Here is a 27,861-nt window from a genome sequence, read left to right on the forward strand (position 1 = left end):
TTCTTCTTTGACCCACTTGTTGTTTGAGAGTGTGTTATTTAATCTCTATATATTTGTGAATATTCTTGTTCTTTGGTGGTTATTGAGATCCAGCTTTATCCCATTGTGATCAGAGAAAGTGCTTTGAATAATTTCAATGTTTTAAAATTTATAAGGACCTGTTTTGTGCCCTCACATATGATCTATCCTGGAAAATGTTCCATGAGCACTAGAGATGTATGTATAACCTTTTGCTTTGGGGTGCAATGACCAATATATGTCTGTTAGGTCTAATTCATTTATCAAGTTTTTTAACTTCTCTATTTCCTTGTTGATCTTTGTCTGGTTGTTCTATCTTTAGAGGGGAGTGGTGTAGTGAAGTCTCCTCCCATTATTGTTGAAGCATCTGTTGCTCCCTTCAGTTTTGCCAGTGTCTGTCTCATGTACTTAGAACTCCTTGATTGGGAGCATAAACATTTATGATTGTTATATCTTCTTGGTGAAATGACCCTTTAATTAATATATAGTGTCCTTCTTTGTCTCTTGTGATGTCTTTCCATTAAGAGTCTATTTTGTCCAATATTAGTATAGCTACTCCTGCTTTCTTTTGGTTACAGTTTGCATGGAAAATCTTTTTCCATCCTTTCACTTTCAAACTATTTGTATCCTTGTGTCTACGATGAGTCTCTTGTAAGTGGCATATAGCTGGATTATGTTTCTTAATCCATTCTGCCAATCTGTATCTTTTAATTGTTAGTTTAGTCTGTTAACATTCAAAATTATTACTGAAAAGGCATTTCTTGATTCTACCATTTTATCTTTTATATTTTATTTGTTAGATCTATATATTCTTTTCCCTATTTTTGTGTTCTTTAAATTACCCTTAGTGGTACTTTTCAGTTCTGTGCCCTCCTCCAGACCTCCCTCTCCTGTCTTTTTTTTTCAGCTGGCAGAGCTCTTTTAGTATTTCTTGTAGGGTCAGTCTCTTGTTGACAGATTCTTTCAGGACTTCTTTGTCTGTGAAAACTTTAATCTTGCCCTCAATTTTTTTTTTCTTTTAAAAAAAATATTTTTATTGAGAAATTTTCACACACATACAGTCCATACATGGTGTACAATCATTGGCTCACAATATCATCACATAGTTGTGTATTAATCACCATGATCATTTTCATAACATCTGTGTCATGCCAGAAGAAGAAATAAAAAGAATGAAGAGAAAACTCATACATCCCATACTCTTTACCCCTCCCTCTCATTTACCACTAGTATTTCAATCTACCCAATTTTTTACCCTTTATCCTCCACATTATTTATTTATTTTTTATCCTTATTTTTTTACTCATCTGTCCATAACCTGGATAAAAGGAGCATGAGATAAAAGGTTTTCACAATCGCATAGTCACACTGTAAAAACTATATTGTTAAGCAACTGTTTTCAAGAATCAAGGCTACTGGAACACAGCTCAACAGTTTCAGGTACTTCCCTCTAGTCACTCCAATACACCATAAACTAAAAAGGGATATCTATATAATGCATAAGAATTATATAGATATAACATGTAAATATAAATATAACCTGAAGGATAACCTCTCAACTCTGAAATCTCTCAGCCACTGCTTTGTCTGATTTCTCTCCTCCCCTTTTTGGTCAGGAATGCTTTCTCAGTTCCATGATGGCAGGTCCTGGCTCATTCCAGGAATCCTGTCCCACACTGCCAGGGAGATTTACACTCCTGGAAGTCATATGCCATGTCGTGGGGGATGGCAGTGACTTCACCTGCCAAGTTGGCTTAGAGAGAGAGGCCACATCTGAGCAATAAAAGAGGTTCTCTGGGGTGACTCTTAGGCATAATTACAATTTTCTTTGTAAGGAATTTAGCATTTTCTTTGCAGGAATAAGTTTCATAGAGGTGGGCCCCCAGATCAAGGGCTTGGCCTATTGATTTGGTTATATCCACTGGTTGCAAGAATATCAGGAATTTCCCAAATGCTTGCCCTCAATTTTGAATGACAATTTGGCTGGAAATTTTTCTCTTTCAGGATCTTGAATATATCATACTATTGCCTTCTTGCCTCCAGGGTGCTAGTTGAGTAGTCTGAACTCAGTCTTATTTGATTTCCCTTGTATGTAGTAGATTGTTTTTCCCTTGCTTCTCTCAGGATTTTCTCCTTCTCTTCAACATTTGACAGACTGATTAGTATGTGCCTTGGGGAAGGCCTATTTGGATTTATTCTGTTTGGAGTTCTTTGAGTTTTTTGACTTGTATATTTATGTCCTTTATGAGGGTTGGGACGTTTTCCCTCATTATATCCTCAACTACTCTTCCTAGCCCTTTACTCCTTCTGGAACAACAGTGATTCTTATATTTACATGCTTTGATTGTCTATCATTTCCCTTAGTTTCCACTGAATTTTTTCCATCTTTTTTGCCATTTGCTGTTTTGAGTCTTTGACATCAATTATCCTGTCCTCTATATCATAATTCTTTCTATTGTCTACTCAAATCTGGTGTTGGGTGCCTCTAGTATGTTTTTTATTTGGTTAGCAAAGTCTTTAATCTCTGTGGTTTCCAATATTTTTCTATTTATTCTTTCGAATTCCTCTTTGTGCTCTTCTGCTGTCTTCTTGATCTCCTTATGTCATTTGCTGTCCCACTTATTTTATTAAGTAGAGTTGTATGAACATTTTTGATTAGTTGTTCCAAAGTCTGTGTCTCCTCTGGTGTTTTAATTTTGTAATTAGGCAGGGCTTATACCTTTCTGCATTGTAATATGTTTAGTGATCTTCTGTTGTCTTTGTCACATGTAAATATCTTGATTGATTTACTTTGGAGTTAATTTTTTTCATAGTCTAAGGCCTTGTGTTTGTGGGATGGTTGTACAGCAGGGATCAGGGCACAGAATGGAGCACTCAGTGCAGTGATCTGTTTCAGGGTAGGTATGGGTGCAGGTTGGGGATGTTATGCTGATGCTTATGAACATGGGCGCCCAGTGGCCAGAAAGGATGTAGCTGTGCAGGTGCACCAGTCTAGGGGGCGTAACCCTGGTGTGCACTGGTCTAAGGCACGGGGCCCTTTGTGTGCATGCATAGAGCTGTGGTAGCAGCTTGGCATTACGCCTTCATGGGTTGGGGGTAGATGTAACTCAGCTGCACAAGTTCGGCACTTTCTCAGAGCTGGGAAGTAAGGCTGAGGGCTGTGAGCATGCATGGTTCTAGGACTGCTGTAAAGTGCAGTTCCTAGAGCCAAATGATGTGATTGGAGCCCAGTACACATGCGTAGGCCTGGGAGTGCCGTAAACCAATGTGCTGAGCTCAGTGAGGGCTGGTGAGGCTGTGCGACACTATGGGCGTGGGGCAGGTGTAGCCTAGGTATGGAGGTTAGTGCCCGCAACCTTTATGTGCTGGCAGCAGCCTGTAGGGAACAGGGAGGGGGAGGTAATGCTCAGGAGGGGTGTAGGAGAGGTAGGTTGGGCTACACTTGGGGTAGGGGTGTGGGGCAGGTACGTGCATTGGGGGCTGATGTGGTGGGGGCATCTGGAGTTCGGGGATTGGGAGCTGGTGACGGGGTTCAGGTGCGTGGGGTGTGGGGTGAGTCGCCGGTCACAGGGCTGTGCTGGTAAGGGTAGCGCGCCCAAGAAATATGGCCTGGCTTACTTCCTAGACCTGTGTTCCCGTTCATGCACTCCCACGGTCTCTGTGGCTCCCCACCTCTGTGCCAGGCTCTAGCTTTCTGCCTCTCAGTTCCTTGGTCTCTGCAACCAGGGCCACCGCATGTGGTGCAGAAGGCTCTCCCAGGTCAGGCACACTCCTGAATTGCCGCCTCAGTCGCCCTCCTGTCCCTTCTCTAACTTTTCCATGGAGCAGGGCTAATCTTGAGCTCCTCTAGTTGGCCATCTTCCGGAAGTCCCTCAGTCCTATGGTTTTATAAAAGAATTTATTCTAGTAATGTAGATACAGTCATTTCAACCTTCTAACTCACATTCAAAAATATGATTCAATGGAGTTAATTATAGTTATAGTGTCATGCTAATATTACTATCCATTACCAAAACTTTTCCATCACTGCAAACAGAAATTCTGTACCAGGTAGGCCTTAACTTCTCATTCCCTACCCCAACCCTTACCCCTAATAAACTATATTTAGTTTCTGACTCTATGAATGTACTTATTTTAACTATTTATATTAGTGAGATCATATAGTATTTGTTCTTCTGTGTCTGGCTTATTTCACTCAACATGATATCTTTAATCAATATGTTGTTGTATGTATCAGTCCTTTTTATGATTGAGTAATATTCCATTGTATGTCTGTGCCACATTTTGTTTAACTGTTCATTTGTTGATGGACAGTTGGGTTGCTTCCATCTTTCGGCAACTGTGAATAATGCTGTTATGAACTTTGGTCTATAAATAGCAGTTTGAATCCTTGCTATCAGTTCTTTTTGGTATGAACCTAGAAGTGGGATTGCCAGGTTATATGGTAATTCAATACTTAACTTTCTGAGGAGCCACCAGACTAGATGCTTATATGCAAAAGAATGAAGGTGGACCCATATCTCACACCATATACAAAAATCAACTCAAATTGAACCAGAGATCTAAATATAGAAACCAAAACATGAAATTCCTAGGAGAAAATGTGGGAAACCATCTTCAAGACATTGTGTTAGGCAGTGGTTTCTTAGACTTTACACTGAAAGCACAGCTAGCAAAGAAAAAAATAAATAAATGGGACCTCATTAAAGTTAAAAACTTCTGTGTATCAAAGGACATCATTATGAAAGTAAAAAGAAAAGAAAGGGAGAATTATTTGGAAACCGCATATCTAATTAGGGCTTATATCCAGAATGTACAAGAAATCCTGCAACTCATCAACTAAAAGACAAACATTCCAATTAAAAGTAGGTAAACGATTTGAATAGATATCTCTCCAAAAAGATATATAAATGGTCAAAAAAGCACATGAAAGGATGCTCAACATCATTGGCCATTAGGGTAATACAAATACAAAACTGTAATGAGATAATGTCTCACACTCCATTAGAATGGCTACTATTAAAAATATGTAAAATAATCAGTGTTGGAGAGTATATTAGTTTGCTAAGTTCCTGGAATGCAATATACCAGAAACAGGAATGGATTTTTTTTTTTTTTTTTTTTTCTGCATGGGCAGGCACTGGGAATTGAACCCAGGTCTATGGCATGGCAGGTGAAAACTCTGCCATCATGGCCCACCCAGGAATGACTTTTAAAAAGGAAATCTAGTAACTTATAAGTTTTTAGTTCTTGTGCTTTAAAATTTGTCCAAACTAAGGTGCCAGCAAGAGGTAACCTTCACTCAAGAAAGGCTGATGCTATCCGGAATACCTCTGTCAGCTGGGAAGGCACATGGCTAGCATCTGCTTGTCCCTTGCTCCTGGGCTCTGTTGCTTTTAGCCTCTGTTCCTGTGGGGGTTCCTTACTTTGCTTCTCCAGGCCTGGCTTTCATTTCTTGGCTTCCTTTGGCCCTTTCCAGGTTCTGGCTTGCTTAACATCTCATGGGGAGGCACATAGCGATGTCTGCAGTGCTCCATGCATTCCAAACATCTGTGTCTCTGTCAGCTGTGAAGCAACTGCTCTCCAGTCATCTACATCAGCTCTGCTTATCAGCTCTGAACCCTTTCCAAAATTTTAAACGACTCCAGTAAACTAATCAAAATCCACCTGGAATGAATGGGTGGAGTCACATCTCCATCCAATTAAAAGGTCACTCACAATTGGTCATGCCACATCTCTGTGAAGTTAGTGTAATCAGCAATTTCTGCCCTACAATGTTGAGTCAGGATTAAAAGAAACAGTTGCCCCCAGAAGATAGGATCAGGATTAAAACATGGCTTTTCTGGTGTACATAATAGATTCAAATCGGCACAGAGAGAGTGTGAAGAAATACAAACGCTATTCATTGTTGGTGGGAATGTAAAATTGTTTTCTTTGCTTTCTATTAGCAATGTTTTGTAGTTTTATATGTCTTTTATATTCTTGGCTAAATTTATTCCTTGGTTTGTGAGTCTTTTAGTTTCAATTGTAAATGGATTTTTCTTGATTTCTTCTTCAGATTGTTTAATAATAGTGTATAGAAGCACTGCCACAGACTTTTGTGTGTTGATCTTGAATTCCAGCACTTTGCTGAATTTGTTTATTAGCTCTAGTAATTTGCTGTGGATTTTATAGGATTTTCTCTGTATAGGATCATGACCTTTTGCAAACAAGGACAGTTTTACTTCTTCCTTTCCAATTGAATGCTTTTTATTTCTTTTAATTGCCTCTTTTCTCTGTCCAGAATTTCTGGTACGTTGTTGAATAGCAGTGGTGACAGTGGGCATCCTTGTCTTATTCCTAATCTTAGAGGCCAAATTTTCGTTCCTTCATCATTGAGTATGATGTTAGTTGTGGGTTTTCATATATATGCTCTGTCACGATGAGGAAGTTTTCTTCTATTCCTAGTTTTCATAATGTTTTTCTCAATAAGTGGTGCTGGATTTTGCCAAATGCCTTTTCTGCATAGGTTGAGTTGATCATGTGTTTTTTTCCCTTTATTCTGTTCATGTGGTGTTACCTTAATTGATTTTTTTTTTTTAATGTTAAACCATCTGTTCCTATTAGGGATAAATCCCACTTAATCATGGTGTATAGTTTTTATAATGTGCTATTAGTTCAGTTTGCTAATATTTTCTGGAGGATTTTTGCATCTATATTCATAAGATATATTGACCTGTAATTTTGTTTACTTAAACAAAAGTAAACTCCATCTTTGTTGGTAGTTTATTTATTTATTTATTTATTTTGGCATCCCTGGGTGGGCTCGAACCAGTTGGGAGTTTTAAATGACTGATTCACTCCCTTGTCTGTTGATATCTTTTATTTCTTTTTTAGTAAGTATTTCTAGGAGTTTGCCCATTTCGTCTAGGTTATATGATTTATTAGTATACAGTTGTTTGTAGTATCCTCTTATCATCCTTTTTATTTCTGTGTGTTTGGTAATGATGTCATTTCTTTCATTTCTGATTTTATTTGTATCCTTTCTCTTTTTTCGTTATGACTCTAGCTAAAGCTTTGTTGATTTTATTGATATTTTCAAAGAACCACTTTTGGTTGTGTTGGTTCTCTCTGTTTTTTTTTTTTTTAACATTTTAAAAATTTCATTTATCTTCTCTCTAATTTTTGTCATTTCCTTCCTTCCGCTTGCTTTGGGTTTAGTTGTACTTCTGTTTCTGGTTCTTCCAGTTGTGAGGTTAGGTCTCTGATTGAGGAGCTTTCTGCTTTTTTTTAATTTAAGTATTTAGAGCTATACGTTTTCCTCTCAGCACTGCCTTTGCTGCATCATATAGCTTTTCTTATGTTGTATTTTCACTTTCATTACCCTCAAGATACATTCTGATTTCTCTTGTTGATTTCTTCTTTGTCCCATTGGTTGTTTAAGAGTTCGTTGTTTATTTTCTACATATTTGAGAATTTTCCGGTTCTCCCTCTGTTATTAAATTCTAGCTCCATTCCATTTTGGTTGCAGTATATACATTGTATGATTTCAGTATTTTTGAATTTATTGAGACTTGTTTTGTAATAACATATGGCCTAGTTTGGAGAATCATCCTTGTGCATTACAGAAGAATGTGTATACTGCAGCTGTTGGGTGAAATGTATATACGTCTGTTCAGTCTATTTGGTTTATAGTATTGTTCAAGTCTTCTGTATCCTTATTGATCTTCTGTGAAGATGGTTTATCCACTGTAGAACATGGCACATTGCAGATCTTTACTATTAATGTTTTTATTAGTTTGTTAAGCTGCTGGAATGCAATACATCAGAAATGGAATGACTTTTAGGAAGGGAATTTAATAACTTACAAGTTTAGAGTCCTAGTGCCAAGAAAATGTCCAAACTAAGGCGCCAACAAGAGGTTACCTTTACTGAGGAAAGGCTGATGTTGTCCAGAAACACCTCTGTCAGCTGAGAATGCATGTGGCCGACATCTGCTGATCCCTTGCTCCTGGTTCCATTCTTCCAGCTTCTAATGTCAGTATTTTCCTCTCTAAGGGTTTGTGAACATTCACTTAGCTCCTCTGGGACACAACTCTGAGTTCTGGTTTGCTTAACATCTCAGGAAGGCACATGGCGATGTCTGCTGGGCTTTACCCATTCCTAGGTATATCTGCTCTCTGTTGGTACTCTGTGTCTCCAAACGTCTGTGTCTCTGTTAGTTCTGAAGTAACTGTTCTCCAAGTGTTTGTATCTCCAAGCATCTCTGTTAGCTCTGAGGTTTCTTCAAAATGTTTCCCCCTTTGGAAGACTCCAGTAAACTAATCAAGACCCAGCTAGAATGGGTGAAGTCACATCTCCATCTAATCAAAAGGTCACATCCATAATTGGGCATGTCATATCTCCATGGAGATAATCTAATCAAAAGTTTCTGCCCTTCAGTGAAAAGAAATGTCTCCCCCCACAAGATTGGATCAGGATTAATATATGGCTTTTTGGGGGTACATAATAGCTTTAAACTGGCACAATGTTGAACCATCGAGTTCTACCTTCAAATCTGCCAGTATTTTCTTCATCTATTGTGAGGCTCTGCAGTTGGGTGCATATTTATAATTTTTTTTTTTTTGCATGGGGAAGCACCAGGAAACAAATCTGGGTCTCCAGCATGGCAGGCAAGAACTCTGTTTCCAACAAGATTTTATTGGAAAAGTTGCATAAAATATGTGGCTCAATGTTCAAGAGATTATTTAAGGTTTTTGGTTTCCAAATGAAGTCTTCAATTTAACCAAGAATCTCTTGTGTCTGTTTTAATCATCCAACCTCTCCTTAGCTCAGCTACTTGCCCACCCCATTTTTATAATTTTTATGTCTTCTAGATGAATTGACTCCTTTATCAGTATATAGTGACCTTCTTTGTCCCTCCTGTTTTTGACTTAAAGTCTATTTTATTGGATATTAGTGTAGCTACAGTGTTTTGTTTACTATTTGCAAAGTATATCTTTTCCCATCATTTTACTTTCATCCTGCTTGGTTCTTTGAATGTAAGGTGGGTCTATTGTAAATAGCTTATAGTTTAGTCATGCTTTTTTTGTCCATTCTGACATTCTCTGCCTTTTGACTGGAACATTTGATTTATTTACATTTATAAATGTACTGATAACTCAGAACTTTCTTCTGCCATTTTACTCTTTGTTTTCTGTAAGTTTTATACCTTTTTTTGTCCCTCAATTCATTCATTAATTCCTATCTCATATTTATTTGATTTTTGAAAATTTTACCATTTTGAGTCTCTTCTTATTTCTTTTTGCATATAATTTTCATATATTTTATTTGTGGTTACCATGGGGAAAAATTTAACATTGTAAATCTATAAAAAATCATGTTTGATTTGATCTCAACCTAACTTCAATAGCATATACATACACAGTACCTATTCCCCTCTGTCTTCCCACTTTTTTGTTGTACTTATTACAATGATCTTTATATATTGTGTGTGCAAAGCCATAGATTTTATCATTACTTTTTATACACTTAAATTTCAGAACCTTTATATTGTAAAAAAGTGGAGTTATAAAAAATTAAAAAAAATGGAGTTATATATGGAAAAATTCAATCCATGAATACTGGCATTTATAATTACCTATATAGTTATCTTTAGTGGAGGTCTTTATTTCTTTATGCAACTTCAATTCATAGTCTGGTGTCTTTCCCTTTCATTCTGAAGAACTCCCTTTAGCATTGCTTAGGGGGCAGGTCTAGTGGTGGCAAACTCAGTTTTTGGTTTATCTGGAATGCCTTAATCTCTCCTTCATTTTTGAAAGACAGCCTTACAGATATAAAATTCTTGGTTGGCAATTGTTTTGTTTTATTGGCACTCAAATGGTTTTTCTCACTGGCTTCAGATGAAAGAATTTGGCATGTAATCAAATATGGTTTCTGATGAAAAACTGCTACTTAATCTTATTGGGAATCCCTTGCGCTTAGCACATTGCTTTTCTCTTGCAGCTTTCAGAACTCTCTTTGTCCTTGTCATTTAACAGTTCAACTACTGTGTGTCTGAGTATGGTTTTCTTTGAGTTTATCTTGCTTCTCAACTTGAATAATTCCAATTGTCTTGTATTCTAGTTTGCTGATTCTTCTTTCTCCCAGCTCTAAGCTACTGTTGAAACCCTCTAAAAATTTATTGTATCAATTATAGTGGTCTTCAACTCCACTGTTTCTGTGTTTTTAAAAAATGTTTATCTTTATTGAGATTCTAATATTGTCTTTTTTTCATTGTTTTCCTGATATCCTTTAGTTTTTTCTCAGTATCTCCTTTATCTCCTTAAGCATACTGTTAATCATTTTTAAAAATGTCTCCAGTTTATCCAGTATCTGGTCTTTTTGTTGGTAGTTTCTGGATTTTTGTCTTGTTCTTTAGGAAGATCTATCATTTCCTGTTTCTTTGTTTATCCCCTTTGGCCCAGACTGTTTCTCTATCTCACCTCTGCCTGTCTCCTCCCTGCTTTATCTCTAATCCCTTCTTGACCATGTGGTCGACTGTGCTCAACATGACTTTGGCTTGTTGCTTCTGCTTTCCTCTTTCCTTCTCACAAACTCTTTGAGACTCTCTCAACAACTCTCATAATGGTTTATCCCTCCACCCATCTATTTTTGGGATCTTTTTCTGAATGTCAGGCCAAGACCCCTTTACATCCTTGGACCACAGTACTATCAGGGCCCATCCATGAATATTTCCTCACCTGGTCCCTCAACCTTTGCAGGTAAGCAGAGGGAGTTTTGTCTAAGTCCATTCCTCAAAACCATAATGCCCAACAAGATTTTATTGGAAAAGTTGCATAAAATATGTGGCTCAATGGTCAAGAGATTATTTAAGGTTTTTGATTCCCAAATGAAGTCTTCAATTTAACCAAGAATCCCTTATGTCTCTTTTAATCATCCAACCTCTGCTTAGCTCAGCTACTTGCCCAAATAGATCAGAAAGCAGGCATCTTTCCTGCCACCTCAAATAAAGCCAACATTATTATCTAGAAGTAGTTTGCAGGTCCTTTCAGGAAACACCATAACTGTCCTAGGAGTCCAGTTCCTGCACTAACCCTTTCATCAAGCTGAACTCCTACAGGAAAAAGCTCCTACATCAGGATAGTTTTATTTACCTATGTGCTTCACTCTTACCAGTAGCAAGTCTGCAACTCCTGCATTTGGCAAATATATAGAGAAACCCAGACTCTGCGTCAAGTGGTCACATACCACTTTGAAATAATTCTAATGAACTAAAGGGACAAACCTAAAAAATTACCAGAATATCAGTAACTCTGGGTAGCTTCTTCAACTCCCTTTTAAGTACTAAAAATTCTTTTTCTTGAGCCACCTCAAAGGTTTTATTTGAGATTTGGGTACAGCCAATTATATCCCCTGCATAGTGAGGTCTCTAAGATCCCTCATTTGTGCCCGGTCTTCCTGATCATTATTATTCTATTGTGACCTACATTGGGGAATTTCTTCTCTGCTGCCATTTCCCCTTGTCTGGGTGGGTGCTGCCTCTCTCATTCTTCCATGGCTCCCCTCCTTACCATTCCCTTTTCCCCCATAAAGAGGATATTCAGGATAGATGTATGTTCAGGCCAGGTATATAACTGATTTCCTCTGGTCTGATAGGTACTTCTTTCAGAGGCATTAGGGACTCAACAGGTCTATGTTCTTTCACTCTTTTTTCCTCAGGGGCCACCGGAAATGAAAAATTCCATGTATCTTTTTTACAGTGTTCCAAATCCTTCCTCAGTTGTTGGTGGGTTGTCAGGGGTGAAGCAGTTAGCCCTGATTGCCCCTCCAGTTCCCCAGGGGGGAACATGGGTTAGTTCCATTGGGCTTTCAGGGTCCAAAAGTCCCTGCTCTGGGAAAGAAGCATAGGGCTGGGAAAGGCTCAATAAAGGATCCCAGGCTTTAGCTTCTAAAGATTTAGCCCCTGGATCTGGATTTTTGACCTTTACTGGATAAAGAGGGGTCTCCCTTCCCTTCATCCAGCACATAGCATAATCAGACTCCTTTTTGGAGAAGGGCTTCCTTTCATTAACATAAGGCATGAGGTTGGCACAAAGCCAGTCCTCATCTGCCCTGTATTTTGGCCAGAATACATCAGGCGGCATAATGCTTTCTTTTGTCCAAATGTACATTTTCCTCTCCCTTGGTCTGATCACTATTGGTCCAATGTTCCGACATTCTCCCTATGGACTATTCAGGGTAATGTTCCCAGGGAACTCTATAGGAATCCCCTCCCTTTTTCCCTGGCTGGCTGACTGCCTCTACCCATTCTGCGTCTTGCCTGGGTTCCTTTGTGTCTGCACCATTTTGCTTCATCTGACTCCGTCCCTTTCCCTCACAGGAGAAGGGAACCATGGACGGGGACTCCACACTTGCTTGCTCACCTCCAGTCTCATTAGAATTCTTCCTGACCACCAAGGCAATACTTAATAGTCTTTTTCTTACCTTAGTCCATACACAGAGTTACCTGGTCACTGTGAGGCAGATTTTCTGTTACCCTTTACTTGTTCACAATCGGCAGAGATAAGCGTCCAGTCTCGGGTCCTTCTGGCTGTCAGAAGTGGGCCCCCAATGGTGGAGTCTGAGACTTCTCAGTCAGCGGAGTGCATCTTCCCTTCATCCTCCCTGAGGTTCCTCATCTGAAGCCTCGGACCCCAGATGTGCCCCCAAGTTGTTAGAAAGAAATGCTTACACGATTGTGGAGAAGAAAAGATCTTGCAAGAATGGGCACCCAGCTGAAAAGTCGTGGCTGTCATGCCAAACAATAGAATGTCACAGATCCTATACCTAAGCCTAGTGTTCTAGTTTGCTAGCTGCTAGAATGAAACACACCAGAGATGGGTTGGCTTTTAATAAAAGGGGATTTATTTCATTAAAAATGTGTAGTTCTTCAGAGGAAGGGCAGCTAAATTTCAACTGAGGTTCTTACGCGGGAAGGCACAGGGCGATCTCTGCTGGCCTTCTCTCTAGGCCTCTGGGTTCCAACAGCTTCCCCCAGGGTGATTTCTTTTTGTATCTCCAAGGGTCTGGGCTGAGCTGTGAGTACAGAGATGAGGCATGCTGAGCTGCTTTGGCTGTGCTACATTGAGCTCTCTCATTTAAGCACCAGCCAATTAAATCAAACATCATTCATTGCAGCAGGCACGCCTCCTAGCTGACTGCAGATGTAATCAGTAACATGAAGTTCACATGCCATTGGCTCATGTCCACAGCAATAGAACTTGGCACCTTCACCTAGCCAAGTTGACACCTGAATCTAAGTACCACACCTAGCATGCAGGCCCCTTCCCTGTTTCTCCACTGATAGGATACTCCAGAGGTTGCAGCCTATCCGGTAGTCTAACTAATACAGATTTCCTGCTGAAGATTTCCACTTTTGATTACACTTTACATTTCAGTGATCCTTATTTAACTTGTTTCTACCTATTTGGCCCCAATTCTAGGCTTATGTCAGAGGCTCTCTCCTTCCCTGCCTGCAAGACTGATTTGAGCTGTCCTGCAGCCCTTTCTTGCACCAACTTATGTGAAAGCTAAACTTAATTTTATTCTTACAAATGCATATTTAAAATACAATTACTAATATTTATAATAGGAACTATTATTTATTTCTGTTTTATTTTGAAATTTGTCTCTTACTTTTAGTAACTGTCATTATTAATGAAGTAAATTAGTATGAATACCATCTTGTTGTCTCAATTTCCTTAAGGCAAATAATCTTTCAGAGATGGTGAAATGTTTTTAGACAGCCCAGAAGAGAATAGGTGATCCATTTATTTTCTAACAAGGGCCTTTGTGATCATGGCTTTCTCATGGATCCTGGGTAGAGAACTATCATCCAGTCAAATAATTTACTTTTATTTGTAGCACAAAATAGACAACAGTGCCCAGCTTAGAGGCGGATATTTAACTTATCAAAGCCCCTGGATATTTTCAATTCTTGGACTCTTATCCTGCTGCCAGTCTCTCCCTATGGGAACTACAGCTTCCTCCAGTCCTGAGCCCCAGGTCAAAGAGTAGGAGTCCAGAATCTCCTTGTGGATAAATAACTTATTCTTGCATGAGAGATGTAGAAGTCTTTTATCAATGAACTGCTTTATGACAATTCTTGGGACCCGTTTCAGTAATTGTAGCCTCAAGGAGACAGAAACTAGTTGACCAGCAAGAGTTTTAGGAGACTATTGATTACCTCCTGGTGTCCACTGAACAGTGGGAAGTAGGTTATATATAACCCACTCCAGGTTTGACACAGAGAGAAACTTTTCATAAAGATTGTTTAAAATTAATAGTATTTTCTCTAGTTTCCACCTAGTTATGTTCCTCAATGTTATTAGTGGAGTGCCAAGGTCTGTATTGCTGTCTCAGGATTTAGTGACACCCCAAGGCAGGTAATGATTGCTTATAGTTCACAGGGATGCCCCAGATACTGATGTGCCAAGGTCTGAATCATCATCTCTGACTGTCCTGGCAGTGGAATTAGCATTGAGTCTTTGCTTACCTAAATTTTCCTTATCGGGGGAGGGGGCTAGATTTCTAACAGGGAAAAGTTAAAAGAGCAGGTTAAACAAGGCAACTGAGAGGAGCAAAAAGATAGTCAACTATATTTCTCCTTGAGGCAATGTCAGCTCCCAGAAGGAGGATGGGGTAGGGTACAGAGTAAAATGTTTTGAGGCAAGTTTTTGTTAATTCTAATTTTCTGACTCTTTGGCCTCCTTGTGGTTAATAGGCTTTCTTTAATTTTAGGCTTTTGCATCATTAATTTGAGAAGAGGCATCAATCTGCTCTCTGACCTGGGACCTTTGTGCCACTGAAAAATGTTCAAACTGTGTCCAAATCATAAAGAGCAATCTCATCAAATATTGTATTACTAATCATGAAGTAGTATAAATCTACACTATAGATAAGCATATGATATCTTGGTATATGTACCCTCCTGCTTATAGTATTAAGGAGGACTAAAGTATCACTTGAGAAAATAGAATGTAAGTTGTAAGTTCCAGGCTAGATTCTCAGCTCTGCTAAGGCATGGATCTTTGGTTCATTTTATAGTCCAAACACCTAGAACAACCTGTATTTTGGATTACTAAAGCTGCCAGAATATAATATATCAGAAATGAAACAGCCCTGAAAAAAAGAGAATTTATTAAGTTACAAGTTTACAGTTCTACGGCCATAAAAATGTCCAAATTAAAGCACCAGCAAAAGATAACCTTCACTTAAGAAAGGCCGTTGCCGTCTGGAGCACCTCTGTCAGCTGGGAAGGCACCTGGCTGGCATCTCCTGGGGTCTTTGGCTTGTGGACACCTCTGCCAGCTGGGAAGGCACATGGTGACATCTGCTAGCTTTCTTTCCCAGCTTCTTGTTTCATGAGGCTTTCCTGTGCCATTTTCTTTCTTCGTCTGTGAAGGTTTCTGGCTGTATGGGCTCTAGAGCTTTTTCCAATATGGTTTCCTCTTAAAGGACTCTAATAAACAATGCCACCTCGAACGGGTAGAGACACATCTCCATGGAAACAACCTAATCAAAAATACCACCCAGAATTGGATGGGTCACATCTCCATGGAAACAAAAAAAAACAAGATCCCACGCAGCAATATTGAATGAAAATTAAAAAACATGGTCTTCTCTGGGGTACACAACAGTTTCAAACCAGCACAACCTGGCACATAGAAGGAGCTCAATAGATTAAATAAAAGCAAAAGTATGAATTGATATTAGAGGTCATTTGAAGGTGACATAACTGATGTTTTCTGATTATTTTTCTTAGCATTTTGTTATGAAATTCTCAAATATACAGACTTGAATGAATTTCTTACCCCCTGCCTAGATTCTGCCATCAACATTTTATTATTTTTACTCTATTACATATTTGTCCATCTACCCATCTTGCTATCCATTCATTAATTCATCTTATTTTAAAATGCATTTCCAAATAAATTGCAGCTATCAGTACTCTTTTCTCTAAGTATTTCCTACTGACCATTTTATTGATGATGATGGTTTGTTACATTTCCTTCAAATTCTTATCCGTATTGCTAGCTTTATGGTGACTGCTATTACTGGAAAATCCCCCCTGAACCTTCTGTAGTTGCAGAATGAGTCAGAATGCAGGTTCAGGTCTCAGTTTTATTAATAGAAAAAACAGCTGTGAGATATGTTAGTTTTCTATTGTTGCATAACTATTGATCCTGAAACCTAGTGGCTTAAAATAACAAAGAACATTTGTAACTTCGCATAGGAATTTGGAAGCAACCTGGTTGTGCATTTCTGATTTGGGGTCTCTCATGAGTCTGTAATCAAGATGTCAGCCAGTGCTGCAATTATCTGAAGACTTAACTAGGGCTTGGGGATCTTCTGGAGGGTAGCTCATTCACATGGCTGGCAAGTTGTGGTTGTCAGCAGGTGGTGTCAGTTCTTCTCCAGGTGAGCCCCTTCATCACCTTCTTGAGTGTCTTCATCACATGGTGTCTGGCTTCCCCCAGAATAGTAATCCAGGAGAGAAAGAGAATCAGGCAAAAGAATTTATGCTTTTTATGACCTGGCCTCATTCTCTTCTTTAGAAGCAAAGCATTAAGTCACTAAGTCTGAGGAATTAAACTCCACTCTTTGAAAGGAGAAGAGTCAGAGAATTTGTGGACATTTCAAAACTGTCACCTCTGGGCTCTCAGTAGAGCAGATTGGCTCATCTTGGGTTTGAATCTTGCCTAATGACTGGCAACATCTTAACTCCTCCAAGCCCCAGTTTCTTTATTTGTAATATGGCATTAATGAGAGCACTCCCCTGAAGGACTATTGTGTGGTAAAATGATATAGCATAGGTGAACTGCTTAGCATCGTGACTTCTGGTCTTATTAATGCTAGAAGGCAGGAATTCTATTAGTAATAGTGGTGATAATAATAGCAGTACCATGATCTTTACCAAAACAGTAACATGATGTGTGAGATGCAGAAAGAGAGAGCATCTTAGAGAGGAAAGAGTTTTAAGAGATTATAGCAAGAAAGCAAATCTTCTAAATGCATCTCTCACCAATTGGCTGCCTCAAATTAGTTGGAGCATGCAAAAATATCGAAGGATGTTGTATGTTCTGACCCACAGTAGCTGTTAGAGAGGAAGAATTGACCCTCAGAATAAAAAAAAGGTAAGGTAACTGCTGCTGAGAACTGTAGGGGGTGTGTCTTGCCTTCTAGGAACCCTGTGATTTATTTGGAGAGTAAACTACAGGGTGCTAAAGAGGGAAGGCGAATTGTTAAACTTTGGAATTGCCTAGGAGGAGCAAATTTTCCAACATTGTAATTACATTTGATAATACTATGTATTTAAATTTCCTATTTGAACTTATAATTAAAACATTTTTGTGGTTTAGTAATGAGACCTTGATATGTCTGATCTCTTCTTTTCCAGCTACCTCTGAACAGTGAAGATGAGATTTATGAGCTACGTGTAACTGGACGTGCCCAGGATGAGATTTTATTCTCCAATAGTACGCGCTTATCATTTGAAACCAAGAGAGTGTCTGTCTTTATTCAAACAGACAAGCCCCTATACAAGCCAAAGCAAGATGTAAAGTTTCGTGTTGTTACGCTTTTCTCAGATTTCAAGCCTTACAAAACTTCTTTAAATATTCTAATTAAGGTAAGTGCCAGATAGAAATGTCGTAGGGAGTTCAAACCATCTTACTGAAGTTCTCATGGCAGCTCTGCTCCTGTTATTGACATTGGAATGTTTTAGAATTCATGTTTCCCTTCCAGCTTAGAAATCCTCTTTCTAGGAAAGAAGGTGGTAAAGCATCATAGTTAAGAGTGTGGGTCCTGCTTGGGTTCCAGTCCTGTTGTTTTCGTTGATTTATTTAATTGTCATGTATTCATTGAACTTCTTTGCTCCAGTTTCTCCTCACAGTGAACTTATATGTCAGTGAGTAAGGGAGAGACAGACAATAAATAAGCACACAAATCAATACATATGTTATATATTATAAATACTAAGAAGAAAATAAAGCAAGATGAAGGGACAGATGTGTATATATTTGTATCTCTGAGTGTGTGAGTTTGTGTTTTCTGTTTTCAATATGGTTGTCAGGGTAGACCTATTTGAAATCCTTTGTTTTCTAAATAAAGTAAAAGAATGAGCCCATACAGATAGAGGGAACAGCATATGCGAAGGTCTGAGTTGGAAGCTTGTTTGGCTCATTGGAGGAGCAGTGAGCTGACTAGTGCAATGACACCTAGGAATGAGGGGGTAAGCATTGAGATGAAGACAGATAAAGGAGATGCCTTGGGAATGCTCACACATACTTGTAGACCATGATAAGGGCTTTGAATTTTACTCTGAGCAAGATAAGAAGTCACTTAAGTCTAAGGAAGGGCATGATGTGATCTTGGCATTTTAAAAGGATCACTCTGTGTTCTTTAAGAATAGATGGTAGCTGTGTGTGTGTGGGGGGGATTAAACTTTTTGAACCCTATTTCCTTACCTGTAAAAATGTGCTTAGTGATGATAATATTTCAAAAAGTTGTTGTGAGGATTAAGTGAGATAATTCAAGTAAAGTACTTAGAACTATGCCTGGCACACAGTACATGTTCACTGAATATTTGCTGCAATTTTTATTATAGGAGTCCCCTTTGACAGGTGGTCATTTGGTCTCTACTTCTTGAACACTTTGGTTTGCAGACTGAGAGCTTTCCTCTGAGAATCAAACTGAAGACAAGTGAGATCCAGCTGGATCTAGCTTTCTGCATTTAGGCTGAGGAGAGCACTAGACCTTTGCTCATTATATGGAAATAGATTAGCCAACTCATCCCAATTTGTCTGACACTCTCTTGGTTTTAAAACTGAAAATCTGGAGTCCTGGAACCCCACAATTTTGGGACATTCAGTCACTCTAAATGTCCTGAAGAATAATATGGTAGGGAAGGTAAATTCAGGCTTTTTAGTTAGGTATCTTCCTATTCTTTCTATTTATAAGAAGTTTCTTGTTATAGATTAAAACAAGCAAAACAAGACAAAACAGCCCATGCAAACACACATGTACATATGTAACTTAAAGTCAGGATGTGTTTGTAGCAAATATCACATTGGTTGGCATGTGTTCAATGCATGTTTCTTGAATTGAATTGTATTATATTGGAGTTTGCAGCTCTGTGAATTTCTGCTTTAGTTATATATTGGAATGTTTATAAAATAGATTGACATAGTGAATAGCATTTCTAAATTCATGTTGCTCTCTGAGCGGGGTTGAACTGATGCAGTTCAATTCCATCCATCATCATTTATCCACATATATCGAGTACTTACTACATGCCAGAAGCTCTGCATAAAATGGAGGATTTAGAAATAAATGTTTGCCTGTCTCTGGCCTTTTACATTCAATTTGCTCCTTCTACTGCAGGCAAATAAAAGTCAACAATGGAAAAAGTGCCTATTCTAGGCATTAACCCTGAACTTATTCTGCTGATTCTGACAGCTGGTCTGTGCAGTTTCTTTTTTTCCCCTTATGGTTTTGCCTTTTTTACTATGCTCTAGAATCTCCCTTGAAACATCTGATTTGTTGATTCTTTGGGCTTTTCTCTCCAACTTTGGACTTAGCCTGCCACATTGGGTGTTCTGAGGAGCACTCACAGAGACTCTCCTTTTGCTAATTCTGGTCCTGAGGGGTCCTCTGGCCTGGCCAATGTATGGCTCTATAGGCCAAGGCAGGGGAGTTAGACATTCCACCTGAAACCCAAAGTGTTTGGGGACAATGAATGAGGGGTGGCCATACCCTACTGTTTGTTCTGGGCAAAGAGGCTGGGCTATGAACTCAGGTCCTTGAGATGCCTCGCTCCATGTAACTTGAGGCCAATTTGGAGCACTTAACGGAATGCCCCATACTTCTTCATCTGAAAGCAGTCATTTAGTCCAGAGGTCACCAGACTCTGAGGTATTCAGCATCTTTCAGTGTAGAATAATTGGCTTTTTGTAAAACTTCCCAGGAAAAAGTGGAACTTGGCCTAACAAAAGTCCCTGACTGGGACAAAATTGTACATAAAGTTGTGGCTCCACCTCCAGGCTAACTTGGAGAAATACATCTGAGAACTTTCAAGCCAGTTTTTGGGACCCATTCTGCCCAGGAGAGAATGACTGTATGTTATAGCTAAGATATTGACTGCCACAGCATATTTAGGGATGTTTTGGTGGGGCTCGGGCTCATTGGGTGTTATTCATTTTCTTTCCTCAAAAAAGGAAAGGGATTCAGAGGCCGTCCAATAGCAGCAGACATGCCTTCCCAACACTGTGGAAATACATGCCCCAATGCTTTGATGGCAGCTGGCATGGCTGGCTTCTACCCTGACCTGTCTTCGTTAAGAAACCATGCCTGGTAGAGGTGAGCAGCCTGTGTGGGAACAGGAGTTGTTGGTTCGGGAGTATATCCACTGACTGTTCCCTGACCACTTGGAGTCGCAGCGGCAGATTGCCAGGGGAGGATTTGTGTAAGTGACTCTCTAAATCTGCAGGGCATATAATCCAGAATTTCAGGGAGTGAGAGAAATACTCCTTGCAGACAGATCCTCCAGCCAGGGAATTTACTGTGTGGTACAGTCTGGCATGGTCAGCAGGCACTGTGCTGTGCCGAGGCATCTCAGCTATCCAGAGGGGCCGCTCTCAGTGGGTTCTTCCCGTGGCTTTTCTGGCCATTCATGGTATATGTGGCTGACCTGTGTATAGTCCTGTGTACGTGCAGATAAATGCTGGGCTCTGCCATGATGCCTCGATGGCCCATTCAAAGCCCAGGTGTTCTCTGGTGTTTCTACACACTCTGTGTCTTCCTTACTGGTGACAGTTAGGCCCAGGTCCTACACAGGCTTAGGAAACCAGAGGGATTATCTCATCCACTTCCAACCCTCCAGATCCCTCAGGTGCAAAGTCATCAGAGGCTTCATTTCGGGTTTCCTTTATTTGTAGGCCATGATACCATTTGGGATAAATGTCCACTCTCACCAAAATTATACCTTAACAGAATATGAACATTCCCTTTCCCTATACTTTAGGTAACACTGGGAATTATTGTTATTGTTATTATTTTTTTATCTTTTGTCAGACTGTCATAAGAGAAATGGTATTTTATTGTTTTAACTTACATTTCCTTAATTCCCAGACGGGTTGAACATTTTCACACAGTTATTAGGGACTTGTATTGCTTTCTTTCTTTGTTGCCAAGCCTTTAAACCTCACCGCCCTTCCATGCCTCATGCTGTGGAAGGCACAGTAGAGCTAACTGCTGATTACCTCACCCAGGAGTTTGTCAAAGACAGTGACCTGCTTTTTCCTTGATTTGATTTTGGTCTTTGTTTTTAACAATTAGTTTCTGGCTTGCTAGACCACTCCCTACTTAATTCTCAGCATTGTGCCCACCTGTTTCTTTCACATTGTCTCCCACTCCAGGAGAGAGGTTTATTCTGACTTCTAACAAGTGTGCTAACCCACTGCTTCCAGCCAAAGGATAGCAAATAAGAACAAGGGAAAGTTTTTGGTCTTTGCTCTCAGGAGTTCACAGTGTAGTTGAGAACAAACGCAAAAAATCCATATAACCAATGAGTGCCATAAACAGTGATAGGTGTATTCAAGAGGGAAAAAGGTCCATATGTACTAGGGGCTTTCCAGGGAGTAGTCATTTCAGCTTGTTGGATGCATGTAGAAAAGCCTAGAAGCTGAAGCACATTTTATTAATTGCTCAAGGAAGGAAGGGTATTCCGTGCAGCAATTGCAGAGGCCTAGATACTTGTTTTTTTTTTTGGCTGGACTATGAACAAATCTGTATGTTTGGAGGAAGATAAGCCCAGAAATATAGGTGGAGTCAGATTACTAAGGGCTTTGTAAGCCATGCACAGGAGCATAAATTTATTCTGTAGTTAAACAAAATCCAGTGCTCCCTAGTGGTCTGGTATAACGATGTTAGTCAATGTTTAGTCACTGTTAATTGTGTGCCTGGAACTACGCCAAACAAGGAACCTTGTTTCAGATGCCTAACACTGTTGGTAGTGGGGAAGATATCTCAGAGAGGGCAAGACTGGAGGCAGAGGGATTAGCTGCCGTAGTTAAAAGAGGAGATGGTAGCTGGATGTGAAGACAGAAACAAGGAAACAAATTAGAGAGATATTCAAGAGACAGAATTGACAGGTTGAGAGTGTGAGAGAGGAATCTGGGATAACTGCTGGATTGGCTTGGATGGCTGTTGTATGAATGCATCATTGTCTGTGGGACTATGGGAAGATAAATATTTTTCACGTACCCCCTTAGTTAAATATCTCGATATACTTTAAAAATTTTTTTATTTGAAAATAATTTTAAATTTAGAGGAAAGTTGCAAAGATAATATAGGAATAATGGAGAGTGTTCCAATATACTGCATACCATGACACTCAGATTTACCAACTTTTGACATTTTGCCACTTTTTTATATCAGTCTGTCTATCCTGTCTAACCTATCTATCTATATCTATCTATCTTTTCTGAACATTTAGGAGTAGGTTGCATACATCATATTCCTGTACCACTTAAACTTCATTGTATATTTCCTAAAAACAAGCATATGCACTTATATAAGTGCGATTTTGTGAAGGTCAAGAAATTTAACATTGATATCAAGCATACAATCTTTATTCCAATTTTTTCAGTTGTCCCAATAATATCCTTTTGGGCATTTTCTCTCTCAAAATCAGATCCAGTCCAGGATTATTGGTAACATTTTATGGTCATTGTCTCTTTAGACTCTTTTTATTTTTTAAATTGTGGTAACTTATGTACAACCTAAAATTTGTGATTTTAACTACTCCCAAATATACAATTCAGTGGCATTAATCACATTCAAAATGTGCTACCATCATCACCATCCATTACCAATACTTGCTCTAATATCCCAAATATAGATCCTGCACCTTGTATGTGCTAACTTCTCTTCCCCATCCCCCACCTCTGGTAACCTATGCCCTACTTTCTGACTATGAATTTGAATATTTTAGTTATTTCATATGAGTAGAGTCATACAATACCTTTTTTTCCCCTGCTTAATGAATTTTATTCAGGTCCATTATTATACTCCTTTGTATATCATGGTGGAATTTTATTTGCAGGAGGAGAAGCTCTTCCAGAAGAAATTCTTTCAGGGCATATGATTTTGGCATGTAAACTGCTGAAAGGGTGGGCCTTTCTACTGTTTGTACACCTCCCTTGCTGACACCCCATATAAAGGGTATTTACATGTTGGCCTGGGAGATCCACTTGTACCACAAGGCCAGGAAACAAGAGGCTGTTTCTCTTTACTTTTGCCGCTTCCTGCAGATGCTTTTAAAAAGAAGCAGATGACAAAAAGAAAAATCAGCTATCCAGCTCAGCCAGCATTAAAAGCTGCTTTTAAAAAAGAAAAGATGAAAAAAAAAAAAAGATGCTCCAGAAGCATAAAGCACATTTCCATTATAAAAGGATGAGAAAGTTCTTAAAGGAACTGCTGTGATTCGAGGGAAAGTTGATAATTTTGTCAAAAAAAAAAACAAAACCAAAAACAAAACAACTGCTTATTACCCATAAATCTTTGTTGAGATCCTTGATTAAAAGATTTAATAAAATAAATAATTTTTTCCTGACACGGAGTCTGGCCACTCAGAAGCTCCTGAGTGGATCAGGCTAATTTTGTTTGTTTTTCCGTCTTTGGTCACGGTCCTGGTTGTCCACAAATTGCTCTTCAAGACAGATCAGATCTGATACTTTAAATTCTGTTCTTCTAGTTTTCTTGGATAGCTTCTAGGAGTAATCTGACGATAAATGACCTGTCTGAAACTCGTTTAGTAATTTCAGAGAAAAATCCATTTTTTTATATCTCTATAGATTTATTTATATTTACATTTCATGCAAATGGAATTAGACGATATGTAGTATTTTGTATCTGGTTTTCACTTATAGTTTTTAAAAAATTATTATTTTTTTCATTAGAGAAGTTGTAGGTTTAAATAAAAGTTATGTAAAAAATACAGTGTTCCCATGTATCCCCATTGATGACACTGTGCATTGGTGTGGTAGTTTTGTTACCATTGATGAAAGAAAATAAAAATACTACTGTTAACGGTAGTCCATAATTTATAGTAGGTGTATTTTTTCCTCAAATACCACCCTATTAACACCTTGTAATAGTGGCGTACATTTGTTATAATTCATGAAAGAACATTCTTATATTTGAACTGTTAACCACAGTTATCATCCACAACCGGTTCACCGTGTTATACAATCCCATGTTTTATCTTCTAACTTTCCTTCTAGTAACATACACGACCCAAGACTTTCCCTTTCAACCTCATTCTCAAACATAATTCGGTGCTGTTAATTATACTCTCAATAATGTGCTACCATCACCACTATCTATTTCCAAAAATTTACAATCAACCTAAATTGAAATTCTGCACAAATTAAGCATAAGCGAAGGGCCAGGAACCCACGAAGTGGGCACAGACCAGCTCCAAAGAGCCCTGGGGAGAGGGTCAGGAAAGATGCCCAAAAGCCTCTTTGATAGCTCCCTGGAGCTGCACTTTTCTGGCCTGCCCAGCAGATGGTGATCTTCAGCAAAGTGTTCCCCGCAGCCCTAAGGAGGCACTGTTTTTTTAAACCTCCACTGGCTCCATCCCATTAGGGGTGGAGTTGAAACAATGCCATCCCCCCTACCCCTACCATCCTTGTTGGAGCACTAGAAGAGCATTTAAGAGCTGAGATCCAGTGACCCAAATTTGCTGGTCAAAAATCATGATCAGTGCTCAGCTGTGCCCACGCCTGTTGGGGAAGAGGGCTTCCGCATCCCTCTCTGACCACAGCCATCAACCAGGAACCTGTCTCTGAAGTATCCCTCCTTGGGAGTGGGGAATGGGCTCTGGCAGCTGCCATGGAGTGAGTAACATACAGTTCTTTACGCAGTTTCTCAGCATTTTTGACTTGCTCTTCCCTGGATGGTATACAGTGCTCACCTGGCCTCTGGAGCCCCAGAACAGTTGTTTCAGATAGTTCCTGCTTGTCTGCTAGCTGTTTTTGGAGGAGGAGTGAGTCCTATAGCTCCCTATTCTACCATCTTCCCTGGAAGTCCCCTCAGTGATGAACCTTGTTGAATTAAAAGCCTAACATGGGTCTTGATTCCTGAGTTTCATCTCATCTTAATGCTTTAATACTGGCTGATGCCAGTCACTTATAGCTATTGAGTGCTTCCCTAACCTCCCCAGACCTCAGTTTTCTCAACTATAAAATAAGGGTTCTCCTACCCCAAAGGTGAATTGCAATGATCTGATATAATGCAGAGAACCTGACACATAGTGGGCCTTTAATAAATGAAATTATATTCATTACAGTGGAATTTTCTTAAAACAACAAGAACAACAGTGATAACACAGGGTTTATGATGTACTCTCTGTGTTTCATGTAGAAGGAAATATGGTTTCAAGCATAAAAGGAGTAGAATAAAGATCTAAACAAGAGAAATATGAGACAATCTTAATCTGATTATTTAGCAGTATGGAGCTGATATTTTCTGAAAAACTGTCCTTGTGTCATATTTGGGGGAATGTTCTGGATGTGCCTGGGAGTGCTGCAAGGTATCAGTCATTAGGCAGGACTTTTTTGTATATGGCAGCCATTACATAATTAACATGTCTGGGTTTTCATTTTAGGACCCCAAATCAAATCTGATCCAACAGTGGTTGTCAGAACAAAATGATCTCGGAGTTGTTTCCAAAACTTTTCAGTTATCTTCCCATCCAATACTTGGTGACTGGTCTATTCAAGTTCAAGTGACTGTGAGTATAAATGTATATATTTTTGGGAAAGTTAAAATGATAACTTTGACTTTAGGTCAAGTGGGGAAACATCTCCAAAGTCATTTATTCAATTAACAAAAAAAGTAATAAAATAAGAACATTTAGACAAGTTACGTGGTTTATTTTTAATTTACTACATTTTTCAGCAGGTTAATTTTCCTTATAGTATATTAGAGTTTTAATCATTGTCTTTTCTATAATGTAAAATTTGAAGGTTAAAGCATTTGGCATTTTAGTATAAAACTGATGAAATAAATGTTGATTTTACTTATTGTGTAGAGTGAATATTTTAAAACTAAGTAATGAGTATATAGCTATTATTGGCAAATATAATGTTTCAGAATAATGACTTGTGATGAGTGATTGGATTAATATACTTTAATTAACTTTGCTTTAATAAATCATGACTTTAAACAGCCACATCAAATTTCTATTCCCCAATTCCTTTGTTTTCCTCAGCTTCTCCACCTCCTTCCTTTATTTGCTGTCAACTCATGTAGCTCTGAGGTCTAAAAGGGCAGGAATATTGAAATGCCTGCCATCTCTTTGTGCTTCAGGTTTTCTTCCATGCATCATTGTGTGATGCTAGAGGACTCATGAACCATTTTCCCATTTTTCTTTGGGGTTTATGAAAGTGTGTATAAACTTAAGACTAGGAGCTTTAAAACATAGCTCTATTAGAACAGCAGTTTTCATTGTTGACAATTTGAACTGGATAATTTTTTGTTGAGGAGGGATGTCTGTGCATTGTAGGATGCTTAGGAGCATCTGTGGTCCCTACCTATAAGATGATGTAAGGAAGACAGTGAAGTCCTTTGTGTGCCAAGGACGGAGTCTCACTTGGGCCAACTTGGGATAAAGAGGATTTACTGTAAGGATGGGCACTGATGCTTTTGGGGCCAGCTGTTCCCTCTGTCTTCTGTGGTCTGTTCCATTCTCCTCTCCTCTGACCAACTTTTTAGGTGTTTTTTAGTCCAAATCTGGATGGGGCTAGTCATATTGGCTCAGTTAAATAACCACCATTCTCAGAGCCCTATAATAAACCTCTTCATGGGTTCCTGGCAGCCTGTGGATGGGCAACCCTTGTGTCAGGTGTCCATTTCTGGTCCATTCAGAGGCTGCCACAGCACAAGATCAGGGGGTCGTTTTAGCTGGGTGGCAAGCTCTGGGAGTTTAATAGTTTAATGAATGGTGAAAAGAATAAGTGCCAGAAGAGAGAAGGGGATAGGATAGTAGAGAGAGACTTGTGGAAGATGTGAGATTAGACTTTGAAGATTTATGGCATTTCTCATGTATTGATTTGTTGACTTGCATTGGGTGGAAAAAATAAGATAATGCTCTTAAGGAAATGTAAGTGTTTACAAGATGTTCTAGTTTGTTAGCTGCCGGAATGCAACACACCAGAGACAGATCGGCTTTTAATAAAAGGGGATTTATTTTGTTAGTTCTTTAGAGGAAAGACAGCTAACTTTCAACTGAGATTCTTTCTTACATGGGAAGGCACAGGGTGATCTCTGCTGGCCTTCTCTTCAGGCCTCTGGGTTCTAACAACTTTCCCCGGGGTGATTTCTTTCTGCATCTCCAAAGGCCTGGGCTGAGCTGCGAGTGCTGAGATGAGGAATGCTGAGCTGCTTGGGCTGTGCTACATTGAACTCTCTCATTTAAGCACCAGCCAATTAAATCAAACATCATTCATTACAGCAGGCACGTCTCTTAGCTGACTGCAGATGTAATGAGCAACAGATGAGGTTCACGTACTATTGACTCATGTCCACAGCAACAGAACTAGATACCTTCACCTGGCCAAGTTGATACCTGAATCTAACGGTCACACAAGATATTCCCCCTGCCCACCTCTTTAGCTTTGTCAAGTGCCTTTCTTGACTTGAACTCTATGCATTAACTTTACAGTTTCTTAAATTTGCTAGTCTTTCTTGGCCCAGGGCCTTCCATATACTGTTTCCTTTGCCTAGAATGCTGTTGTTTCTACTGTTATTCTAGCT

The 27,861-nt window shown here is 39.1% G+C and overlaps 1 protein-coding gene across 1 annotated transcript in view; it reads left to right on the forward strand.

Moving 5' to 3' along the window:
- The window catches only part of CD109 (CD109 molecule), a 202,442-nt gene that overhangs the window by 28,926 nt on the left and 145,655 nt on the right, over positions 1-27,861 (forward strand). The window contains exons 4-5 of the mRNA XM_077162244.1: positions 17,438-17,668; positions 25,712-25,837. Of these exons, the coding sequence (XP_077018359.1) occupies positions 17,438-17,668; positions 25,712-25,837 (357 nt within the window). The remainder of the gene's footprint in view (positions 1-17,437; positions 17,669-25,711; positions 25,838-27,861) is intronic.

The sequence above is a fragment of the Tamandua tetradactyla genome, chromosome 5 (genome assembly GCF_023851605.1).
Source record: "Tamandua tetradactyla isolate mTamTet1 chromosome 5, mTamTet1.pri, whole genome shotgun sequence".
NCBI lineage: Eukaryota > Metazoa > Chordata > Mammalia > Pilosa > Myrmecophagidae > Tamandua > Tamandua tetradactyla.